Here is a 12500-nt window from a genome sequence, read left to right on the forward strand (position 1 = left end):
CCAAATGCAATCAGTTACAGCCACTAGTTACCTGTCCAAAAGTGCGATCAGTAAAGTCATGTTTGGATTACCCAAACTACGCAACGTAATCTAATCACTCTCAATTACCTCTAGATTACTTCCCCCACAAGAGGCACCAGAAGAAGCCAAAAAGGATCCATCAAAGGCACCTGGTGTGTCACTACAATGGTCCCCGACCAGTGGTCAGACCAGCTAAGGTGGAACAAACCCAAGCCAGCCCCCCTTTTCAATGCCGAACCAAAAGCCACTGAGGAAGCAGAAAGGGGTCACAATGCACTTTTTTCTCAAACATCCTTTCTGAACAATGTCATCTCAGAAGCAGACTCTTTCTTACAGGCTGGATCAGACAGAAGGCATCCAGAATGCTGAGCAAGCTTTCATAGTTTTGATACTTGTTAAGAACAAGCCACGTCATTTCTCGCAACCTTTCAGGCAGCAACATCTCTTGAGCAGGGGATACTTGACTCTTATTGCCAGACTTTGAGTCTCGTGTTCACTCTATGAGAGATCATGATAAACTTTTGAGTGGTTGCAGGTTGTGCGGACAGTTGGCATTAGTAGCAGTCCTCATAATGGAGGAGATGGGCCAGGTACTACTCCGGCACACTAAGGCCCTGCTGAGTCTCTCTCCTCAGGGGAGATATACTGTAGTCCCTGCCTGGGACTAAACCCTCCAGGAGTCTCTCTCTTCCACTCAGCCAGGAGCTCTCTAGGCGTCATTAGTTGTGATTTAGGAGATCAGCCCTGAAGAAACAACGATGTGGCCTACCCACTATCCATCCCTCTATCTTTTTCCTTTTCTCTCTTTTTCTACTCTCTCTCTCTCTCTCTCTCTCTCTCTCTCTCTCTCTCTCTCTCCCTCTCTCTCCCTCTCTCTCCATCTCCCTCAACATCATGATTGATTCTTGTTTTGTATTAATCTCTGCGAGCTTCGATCGATAGACATCCTGGTTTTATTATGTCATTTTATCTGGCCACCTGCCGGCAGAGGGAGACTCCTGATCTTGCTGTATGATAAAGTTGTATTGATCAGCAGCGGGGCGTCAGCTAGGGTCCTCACTGTGATTTACATTGGACGTTGCTACGGCGACACTACAGCTTGTTTGGCACAGCAGGGGCCTTGTTAGTGGAGGGATATTTATGATGTCTAGTATCCTCCACTCCCCAGGAAGTTATAGGGCTGCTGGTGTGAGGGGTGTAGTGAGTTGTGACTACTGGTGGAGGAGCAGAGTTGCAAAGAAAAAGCCATATCTCTGTCCATTGTCTGTGTTCTTTTGCCCATCTTAATCTTGTATTTTTATTGGCCAGTCTGAGATATGGCTTTTTCTTTCCAACTCTGCCTAGAAGTCCAGCATCCCGGGGTTGCCTCTTCACTGTTGACAGTGAGACTGGTGTTTTGCGGGTACTATTTAATGAAGCTGCCAGTTGAGGACTTGTGAGGCGTCTGTTTCTCAAACTAGACGCTCTAATGTACCTCTTGCTCAGTTGTGCACCGGGGCCTCCCACTCCTCTTTATATTCTGGTTAGGGCCAGTTTGTGCTGTTCTGTGAAGGGAGTAGTACACAGCGTTGTACGAGATCTTCAGTTTCTTGGTTATTTATTGCATGGAATAGCCTTCATTTTGCAGAACAAGACTAGACTGACGAGTTTCAGTTTCCAGCTGTGATAACATAATTGCAAAAGGGTTTTCTAATGATCAATTAGCCTTTTTAAAATGATACACTTGGATTAGCTAACACAATGTGCCATTGGAAGATAGGAGTGATGGTTGCTGATAATGGGCTTCTGTACACCTATGTAGATATTCCATAACAAATCAGCTACAATAGTCATTTACAACATTAACAATGTCTACACTGTATTTCTAATCAATTTGATGTCATTTAAATTGACAAAAAGTAGCTTTTCTTTCAAAAACAAGGACATTTCTAAGTGACCCCAAACTTTTGAACGATCATTTATATACAGTATATCCCTATGCCAGAGAACAGTGATTGGGAACATTGCCCTGTGTAAGGTGTTGTCTTTTGGATGGAGCATTAAACGAGTGTCCTGACTCTCTGTGGTCACTAAAGATCTTATGACATTTATCATAAGAGTAGGGGTGTTAACCCTGGTGTCCTGGCTAAATTCCCAATCTGGCCATCATGGCCACCTAATCATCGCCAGCTTCCAATTGGCTCATTCCTCCTCTCCCATGTAACTATTCCCCAGGTTGTTGCTGTAAATGAGAATGTGTTCTCAGTCAACTTACCAGGTAAAATAAATGATGTTTTGAATACCCTAAACTGAGAGGTTATGTGTTTTCCAGGATAGTCTGTGAGATGGATGCTGCCCCAGCAGACAGCAAAGCTGGACCAGTCCAACTGTGTGTCGGGGAGTGCATACCTGCGCTCAAGACTCACTCTTCCCAGCTCTACTCCTTCGTGGTAAGACTTTAAACACTATCAGTCAGTAATTAAGTTTTTAATAGTTTTTTTCTCTCCAGTTGTATTACACTAGTTGTTCTGATTCACAGTATTACAAATGCTAAATGAAGTTGATCTCAACTGGCCGAACGCAATTAGAACACAAACATTTTAGAATGAGGAAGTAGTAGTATTTCTCCTATCTCTCTTTGATGTCTATCACCATTGTCATCTTGAAAGCCAGAAAATAAGTCATGAAAATCCTACCGTTGATATAATGAAGCCTTTGCTTGATTGATTGTTGAAATACTGCATAGCCTAATGATTGTTGAAATACTGCATAGCCTAGTGATTGTTGAAATACTGCATAGCCTAATGATTGTTGAAATACTGCATAGCCTAGTGATTGTTGAAATACTGCATAGCCTAATGATTGTTGAAATACTGCATAGCCTAGTGATTGTTGAAATACTGCATAGCCTAATGATTGTTGAAATACTGCATAGCCTAGTGATTGTTGAAATGATTGTTGAAATAGCCTAGCCTAGTGATTGTTGAAATACTGCATAGCCTAGTGATTGTTGAAATACTGCATAGCCTAGTGATTGTTGAAATACTGCATAGCCTAATGATTGTTGAAATACTGCATAGCCTAATGATTGTTGAAATACTGCATAGCCTAATGATTGTTGAAATACTGCATAGCCTAATGATTGTTGAAATACTGCATAGCCTAATGATTGTTGAAATACTGCATAGCCTAGTGATTGTTGAAATACTGCATAGCCTAATGATTGTTGAAATACTGCATAGCCTAGTGATTGTTGAAATACTGCATAGCCTAATGATTGTTGAAATACTGCATAGCCTAGTGATTGTTGAAATACTGCATAGCCTAATGATTGTTGAAATACTGCATAGCCTAGTGATTGTTGAAATACTGCATAGCCTAGTGATTGTTGAAATACTGCATAGCCTAATGATTGTTGAAATACTGCATAACCTAGTGATTGTTGAAATACTGCATAGCCTAGTGATTGTTGAAATACTGCATAGCCTAATGATTGTTGAAATACTGCATAGCCTAGTGATTGTTGAAATACTGCATAGCCTAGTGATTGTTGAAATATTGCATAGCCTAGCGATTGTTGAAATATTCCATAGCCTAGTGATTGCCACAGAAGTTCCCAGGGAAATCAGCAGTTAATAAATGGATAATAGGTGTTGATAATAGAATAAATGGGGAGACAGCAGCTATGCTCCACACCTGTATCTCACCCATACTAAAGCTAGCCTGCAGCTAACTGATAATCAACACTCCCATTCACACACTCCCAATTAGCTACCCCTTAACAATTAACAACGGCTAGTAATTACTTGCACTGTTTCCAGAGAGTACCGCTTTAGCCTGTCCAATGAATTGTACAGCACTGGGCCAGGAACAGTGTGTGACGTTTGTGTGTGTGTGTACTGACACTTTTGTCACCCATAATTCATGTTGCCGCTCAGGTAGTACTGACATCATCGCAGCGCTGTGTGTGTGTGGGTACTACAGTACTATACCTGCAATTCCCTAATATCACAGCACCGTGAAAGAAAATTACACATAGCAAAAGCTCTCTCCAATTTTGTAGACAACAAAGCACGGTCCCACGTGGCCGCCTGTTTTACAAAGCTATACAGACAGGAAGTATGACAAAGAACAGTGGAAATGGAGTGTGTGTTTTCATCTTTGCCTGTGTGTGTGTGTGTGTGTGTGTGTGTGTGTGTGTGTGTGTGTGTGTGTGTGTGTGTGTGTGTGTGTGTGTGTGTGTGTGTGTGTGTGTGTGTGTGTGTGTGTGTGTGTGTGTGTGTGTGTGTGTGTGTGTGTGTGTGTGTGTGTCAGAGTCGGTACTCTGTTTTATCAGTGTGTCTTAGGTTACCAGCCTAGCAGGCTGTCTGTGTGCTCTCTGATGACAGGCAGGCAGACAGGGCCGGGCTCCTGTTAACACTAGTTATTTTCAGACTGCCTTTTAAACGGTTCGGTGGGATACGAACTCAACAATGGCGAACACAGTAACACAACACAAGATGAGTGGGATCTCGGAGGGACTAAAAGCTCCCGGTTTTATTTGGCTTCCTCTTTACATGGGTTCGTAGTACAGAGTTTGGGCATACCTCAGTTGAAAGCTGTTATTTGCTGCTGTGGCTCTGTGTAGAGTAGACAATAATGTATGAAGGACAGGAGGTGTGACAGATTAATACATTACAGTGACAGAGAAATGGTTCTCTCTCTCACTTGTCACTCATCGCTCTCCCTCGCGCTCTCTCTCTCCTTCCCTCCTCTAGATGCCATCGGTACAGGGCCTGTCCCCCACCAGAGGGCCTGAGTCAGGGGGCAGCAAGGTAACCATCATGGGGGAGAACCTTGGCGCTGGCAGCAGTGTTACCGTCCTCTTTGGGAACCAGACGTGCGAGTTCTACGGGTAAGAGGGAGACCCACCTCGCCCCCTCAGACTGGTTCATTTGTGGTAGTTTAATACATGCTGTTAATACTCTCCTCTGATCTCTCCTGTCATGTTTCAACAAATATGACTTTCTCAGATAAATATCAATGATCTAACTTTTGCTGTCTTATCCAGTTGGATCTTTTTCTAAGTGAGAGCCCCCTACATTTATATTTCATGTTAAGATAGCTAGGTGAATCTAGAGGAAAAAGAAACGCACACCTATTTAGGCGAGGTGCTGGCTAGCAGAGTAGAAAATGCTAAATGTTGCATCTGAGCTCCTAGAATGTGCGGCTCTCTTTTATTTTATTTTATAATAAGATAGCTAGGTGAGACAACCACACATCACAGTCCAGTAGTAGCAAGTTGGGACATCTTTTATTTCAGCTCATGAAACATGGGACCAACACTTTACATGTCCCATTTATATAGATGTTTTAGTATATACATGTATGTACAGCTTAATAAGGTTTGATGACCCACTGCATCAAACCTCAATAATAATAACCTCCAGACGTCCTTGTGCACCCAGCCTGGGATTTTCCTTCCTTTTTCAGTCACCCTTTTTCTGAGATCTGACTTTTTCAGTTCTCTCTTTCTCTCTCCCACCCTTCCTCTCGCTACCTGTTTTTTCCTGCTCTACCTCTCTCTCCCTATCTCTCTCCATCCCTCCCACCCTCTCCTATCTCTCCCTATCTCTCCATCCCTCCCACCCTCTCCTATCCTTTCCGATATCTATTTGAAGCGGTGCAGTGGAACAGAAAGGAGTAGGTTTCATTGTAACACTGTAAGGTTGAGGAGTCAAGGCAGCTTTAATGAGATCTGGGCTAATTACTAGCCATGTGTTCTCCACTGTGATTCTAACCGTAGAGAGAGAGGAGAGGATGAGAGAAGAGGAGGATGGAGGGTGACTGATGAACAGAGCTAGTTTCAGGGGGTGAGCAGGTAGTGCATGGATCCATGGGATGGAGAAAGAATGATGAAAGGAGAGACGCAGACATTGACGGTGTGTGCGTGCGTATGCGTGCGTGTTCCCTGCAGGCGGACCATGACAGAGATCGTGTGTTACTCTGCTCCCTCCCTGACTGGGGTGGGTTCGGTCCAGATCAGTGTGAGTGTGGACCGGGCCCAGGTCAAGGAGAGCCTGAGCTTCGATTACATTGAGGACCCCACCGTCCAGCGCATTGAGCCAGAGTGGAGCATCGCCAGGTAACACCACCAACACCTCTCCTAAACATGAGGGTAAACAACCACTTGTCCATGTCCCCAGTCCCTCATAGTCAGATCCCATCATCAAACGCAACACTGAAAATTAGTTATTTTTCTTCTAGCATTAGCTGTAGATACCAGCAGTTGTGTTAGTGTCTATAGTTGTGTTAGTGAGTGTCTATAGTTGTGTTAGTGAGTGTCTATAGTTGTGTTAGTGAGTGTCTATAGTTGTGTTAGTGAGTGTCTATAGTTGTGTTAGTGAGTGTCTATAGTTGTGTTAGTGAGTGTCTATAGTTGTGTTAGTGAGTGTCTATAGTTGTGTTAGTGAGTGTCTATAGTTGTGTTAGTGAGTGTCTATAGTTGTGTTAGTGAGTGTCTATAGTTGTGTTAGTGAGTGTCTATTGTTGTGTTAGTGAGTGTCTATAGTTGTGTTAGTGAGTGTCTATAGTTGTGTTAGTGAGTGTCTATAGTTGTGGTAGTGAGTGTCTATAGTTGTGTTAGTGAGTGTCTATAGTTGTGTATAGTTGTGGTAGTGAGTGTCTATAGTTGTGTTAGTAGTGTCTTGTTGTGTTAGTGAGTGTCTATAGTTGTGTATAGTGAGTGTCTATAGTTGTGTTAGTGAGTGTCTATAGTTGTGTTAGTGTGTCTATAGTTGTGGTAGTGAGTGTCTATAGTTGTGTTAGTGAGTGTCTATAGTTGTGTTAGTGAGTGTCTATAGTTGTGTATAGTTGTGTTAGTGAGTGTCTATAGTTGTGTTAGTGAGTGTCTATAGTTGTGTTAGTGAGTGTCTATAGTTGTGGTAGTGAGTGTCTATAGTTGTGTTAGTGAGTGTCTATAGTTGTGTTAGTGAGTGTCTATAGTTGTGTTAGTGAGTGTCTATAGTTGTGTTAGTGAGTGTCTATAGTTGTGGTAGTGAGTGTCTATTGTTGTGTTAGTGAGTGTCTATAGTTGTGGTAGTGAGTGACTATAGTTGTGGGTATAGCTGTGGTAGTGAGTGTCTATATGTGTGGTAGTGAGTGTCTATAGTTGTGTTAGTGAGTGTCTATAGTTGTGGTAGTGAGTGTCTATAGTTGTGGTAGTGAGTGTCTATAGTTGTGGTAGTGAGTGTCTATAGTTGTGTTAGTGAGTGTCTATAGTTGTGGTAGTGAGTGTCTATAGTTGTGGGTATAGCTGTGGTAGTGAGTGTCTATAGTTGTGGTAGTGAGTGTCTATAGTTGTGTTAGTGAGTGTCTATAGTTGTGGTAGTGAGTGTCTATAGTTGTCTATAGTTGTGGTAGTGAGTGTCTATAGTTGTGGGTATAGTTGTGGTAGTGAGTGTCTATAGTTGTGTTAGTGAGTGTCTATAGTTGTGGTAGTGAGTGTCTATAGTTGTGGTAGTGAGTGTCTATAGTTGTGGTAGTGAGTGACTATAGTTGTTAGTGAGTGTCTATAGTTGTGGTAGTGAGTGTCTATAGTTGTGGTAGTGAGTGACTATAGTTGTGTTAGTGAGTGTCTATATTTGTGGTAGTGAGTGTCTATAGTTGTGGGTATAGTTGTGTTAGATGAGCGGCAATGTTAGTAATGGTAGTGCATTGCTGCAGCATATCCCAGGTAGACAGAGTTTGTAATTAAAGAGAGGGGTGATGAGGGGTCCAAGTGTGCAGCAGATATCAGTCAAGGTGGAGTTTATCTGGAAGAGAAGAGAGCAGCAGGTCTTCTCTATCTCCACTGAGAAACAGACAGAGAGAAGAGATGTGGGACGGAGCTTTGTTTAGTCAAACTTGTTCTTTCTTTTCAGAAATGAGAGCACCGCCTCCATGCCTCAGCCCAGGAGAAAGGAGGTAGAGGAGTGTAGCACAGCGTAGTGTAGGGCCGTAGTCGACAGACAGGCAGGCCTGATCTAAATGCTGATCTAGATGCTGATCTAAATGCTGATCTAGATGCTGATCTAAATGTTGATCTAGATGCTGATCCCCAGATGCTGATCTAGATGCTAATCTAGTGCTCCCAGCCCAGTCACCTAACAGTCCTCAGTGTTACTTCAGTATTTCAGCAACCACTATAACAGTCCCAATCCCTTAAATCTATAACAGGCCAAACAGCTGTAGGGAAGGCCCCTGCTCCGGCACCTGCCCTGTCTCTCCTGTCTGTCTGTCTGTGTTTGTTTTAGCCAAGCCGGCCTTGTTTGTGTTGTGTATTATCCATTGAGCCATGTAGCTACGACCCCCTCAAACTTGAGCCTGCCAGATCTACTTAAGTTCAGTTAAAATCCTCTTTAATCATTTACTTACCTCAAAAACCTATTATCTTCTGAAAACACTTTAAAAAATATATTTTTTTAAATCTGAGGTAAAAACTTTCGACAAAGGCTTGTGCAGACAGGACGTTTTGGAGGGAAAGTGTTGTAGTCCGGTGTGTTGTTTGTTTGTAAAACTCTTCTGTGTGTGTGAAACAGCGGCCACACTCCTCTGATGGTGACAGGAACTAATCTGGATGTGGTTCAGGAGCCTAGGATACGCGTCAAGTACGGAGGCCGTGAGTCTGTCAACGTGAGTATTACTACACACACACACACACACACACACTACACACACTCACATAGATGATGTGGAGGATGATTGAGTCATTCAAATGCTTGTCCTGCTAACCCCCAACCTCCCCACAAACCATATTTCAAATCTCCCTTAATGCTCTAGCTAGTCTCTTAATGGAGCAGATGGAGAGGGGTTCCCATGCAGTATTTAATTAGAGTTTTAACACAATCAGGCTCCAGTCTGTCAGGGCCTCAGCTCTATACCGTCCCGCTCTCACCTGCTTAGCCTTGTTGTTATGGTTTGAGACTTCAGCCTGAATTTGAATTACCTCAGACACTTTTCTGTAAATCTGGAGTGTAGGAGCAGGTTGGAGGGTGGATGGCTGGTGGGTTTGAGGGTAGGAGCGTGGGGGGCTGGCGGGCAGGGGTGAGAGGGTTGGAGGGCATGGGAAGGGTTGGATGGTGGTGGGTTTGGAAGGCTGGGGAAGACCGGGGGCTGTTCTGTTCCTAGTGGGTTCTAATGGAAGATTAAGTGCTGTCAGAAGGCTTTGTTCAGCATAAAGAGCCCCTCTCTGTATAATCAAGGCCAGGCAGGCGGGGGAATCGTTACAAATTGCATTTATGCTCTAGTCCTCTGGGTTCATGTTTAATTAAGGGAATGTTATTTTCCCAACGCTGCGGTCGGGTGTGTGGTCAGGGTGAAGGTGGGGAGGGCAGAGTAGAGGGAGGGAGGGAAAACAGGTATTGTGGAACATGTGCTTCATGCCAGGAAATGCAGCGTATCATAAAGACATTTATAGTACAAACTCAAACACAGCACAACCTTTAGGCAGATGCATACTGTACAGTCACAGAAATGATACATGCATACACACACAACACCACCATCATGACCACGTTCTCGAGTCTCTCTTTAATGGTCTCGTTATATAATGACTTCCGTCTCACACCTCACTAGAATCTTGCTTTTTGGGTCTCAGAGAATCTTTTTAGAGAATCTCTGAACATATTTGTTCCAAAGTAGTGTCTCCATACCTTCTGCATCTACAACCCTCCCCCACTCAGACAGACTGTAGTTCACCTGTGTTTCTTCATGACTGTGCTCTAGGCCAGGGACCTTCAACTACATTTTCTCTTGACTGCAAGAAGCCCAAACATATAATATTTGACTAAAACAATGATTTTAAACATTGCTTACATTTGTATATGATCACATGTATCTCTATTATGTGTAGGAATACTTAGTAAAATTGTAAATCACTTGGAGCTGATTTGCTGGTGTTTTTTCAGTATTTTATGTCCAACAGCAACAAAAAATAATATATATATTTTGTTGGTCATGAAACTTGGAGGACCAAATCAAATCACCTGCGTGCCAAATTCAGCCCACGGGCCGCCAGTTTGCAAACCCTTCCCTAGGCTTTTGTTCTACTACATGTCTTCATGTATGGACAGTTTCTCCATAAGACCCTTTTATATGAAGAAACCCAGAAGAAACACAGTCATTTTGGATCTAATGAAAGACAGACTCACTGCTTTATTCACACGAAAAGAACTGGATCAGATCAGTAAGAATTCTTGTAAGCCTCTGAGCTGAAATAGGATTTGACTTGTGTGTGGGTGCTGTCTGCTGTGTCACTCAGGTGAAAGCAGAAAGCTTTGAACACTCAGCGGCGTTCTCCTTTAAAGTGCAGTCTCACTTCGCCACACACACAGACAGAGTGCCTCTCACAGACACTCGGCTCCTCTTTGATTTCCTTGCTCCAGAAGGAGGAGAAGAGAAGAAGCCGCTGTGTGAATTTTTATTAACTGCCTAGGTTACAATTATGGATCTCTTCATCCCTTCCTCTCGTCTTTGTCACAGGGGAAAGGCAAACAGCGCAGCAGCCGTGCAATCAGGGCCCAGCCCAGAGCGGGCCTGTCAAGTCAGCCTTCAAAGTGTCATCTGCCTCCCACTAAATTGCCTCTCAATCTCCCTCCCTCCCCCCTTCCCTCTTGTCACCTGCACAAGATTCTTCACAAAGAAGAAGGCACAGAAAGGGAGACACTGTTTTTCGTGACACGCTCTATACCTGTCACCGGTTCACAACTGAAACATTAATCATCGGCTCTGATTAAAGCTAAAGGTGTATTTTTCCTCTCACAGAAACTAATTTTCTCCTATCTTCTCTTAAAGAATTTCCCCTGCCACATTCTGGCCCATTAAGATGTCTGATGTGATGTCATAATGAAATAGATAGAGTAGAGCCTGCTTCCCAAAGTGCACTACTATGGGTCCTAGTCAAAAGTAGTGCACTATATAGGTGAATAGGGTGCCATTTGGGATGCAAACTTGATTGTCAGAAGTGGAAACAATCAGCAGCAATTTGATCTGATTAAAAGAGAGAGACATATACATCAGTAGGTCTATAGAGCAGTATAGCACCTACAGTCCTTATGCAATCAGACAGCTCTCTTTAGAACTTTGTCCTCCTAGGAAATGGTACATCACCCCCAAGAGGCATACGCTGAGTGTACAAAATATGTCATGAATTCCTGTTACGTACACCTCTTGGAGGAGGGAACGCAACACCCTGCTACACTCACCTCCCCATGGAGTGAAAGAGGTATGTGATTGTAGGTAAGGGTGACAGAGGCAGAGAATATTACCGTTTACAGGGAACCAAAGCAAAGAAAGTAGAAGTTAGACCCCTCTCCTACCTTACCTGCCTACCCTCTGCCTGCCTGCCTGCCTGCCTGCCTGCCTGCCTGCCTGCCTGCCTGCCTGCCTGCCCCCTGCCTGCCTGCCCCTGCCTGCCTGCCTGCCTGCCTGCCTCTGCCTGCCTGCCTGCCCTGCCCACCTGCCTGCCTGCCTGCCTGCCTGCCACCCTGCCTGCCTGCCTGCCTGCCTGCCTGCCTGCCTGCCCCACTGCCTGCCTGCCTGCCTGCCTGCCACCCTGCCTGCCTGTCTGCCTGCCCCTGCCTGCCTGCCTGCCTGCCTGCCTGCCTGCCTGCCTGCCCTGCCTGCCTCTGCCTGCCTGCCTGCCTGCCTGCCCTCCTGCCTGCCTGCCTGCCTCCCCTACCTGCCTGCCTGCCTGCCTGCCCCTGCCTGCCTGCCTGCCTGCCTGCCTGCCACTGCCTGCCTGCCTCTGCCCTCTGCCTGCCTGCCCTGCCTGCCTGCCTGCCTGCCTGCCTGCCCACCTCTGCCTGCCTGCCTGCCCTCTGCCTGCCTCCCCTGCCTGCCCACTGCCTGCCCTGCCTGCCTGCCTGCCTGCCTGCCTGCCTGCCTGCCTGCCTGCCACCCACCTGTCTGCCTGCCTGCCTGCCCCCTCTGCCTGCCTCCCTGCCTGCCCAGTCTGCCTGCCTGCCTGCCTGCCTGCCTTCCCCTGCCCCACCCTGCCTGCCTGCCCTCCCCACTGCCTGCCTGCCTGCCTGCCTGCCTGCCCTCTTCCTGCCTGCCTGCCTGCCTGCCTGCCCACCTCTGCCTGCCTGCCTGCCTACCTGCCTACCTACCCACCTACCTACCCTCTACCTGACCTTCACTACCCTGACATAGCCAGTATTTCCCCCTTCACTACCCTGACATAGCCAGTATTTCCCCCTTCACTACCCTGACATAGCCAGTATTTCCCCCTTCACTACCCTGACATAGCCAGTATTTCCCCCTTCATTACCCCCTTCTGACATAGCCAGTATTTCCCTCTTCACTACCCTGACATAGCCAGTATTTCCCCTTCACTACCCTGACATAGGCAGTATTTCCCCCTTCACTACCCTGACATAGCCAGTATTTCCCCCTTCACTACCCTGACATAGCCAGTATTTCCCCCTCACTACCCTGACATAGCCAGTATTTCCCCCTTCACTACCCTGACATAGCCAGTA

The 12500-nt window shown here is 45.5% G+C and overlaps 1 protein-coding gene across 1 annotated transcript in view; it reads left to right on the forward strand.

Annotated features, from left to right (window-relative positions):
- Positions 1 to 12500, forward strand: part of LOC112240685 (plexin-A2-like) — a 437296-nt gene that overhangs the window by 350137 nt on the left and 74659 nt on the right. Inside the window, exons 14-17 of the mRNA XM_042299563.1 lie at positions 2333 to 2450; positions 4758 to 4894; positions 5957 to 6124; positions 8559 to 8652. Of these exons, the coding sequence (XP_042155497.1) occupies positions 2333 to 2450; positions 4758 to 4894; positions 5957 to 6124; positions 8559 to 8652 (517 nt within the window). The remainder of the gene's footprint in view (positions 1 to 2332; positions 2451 to 4757; positions 4895 to 5956; positions 6125 to 8558; positions 8653 to 12500) is intronic.

Source organism: Oncorhynchus tshawytscha, linkage group LG16 (genome assembly GCF_018296145.1).
Source record: "Oncorhynchus tshawytscha isolate Ot180627B linkage group LG16, Otsh_v2.0, whole genome shotgun sequence".
Lineage (NCBI taxonomy): Eukaryota > Metazoa > Chordata > Actinopteri > Salmoniformes > Salmonidae > Oncorhynchus > Oncorhynchus tshawytscha.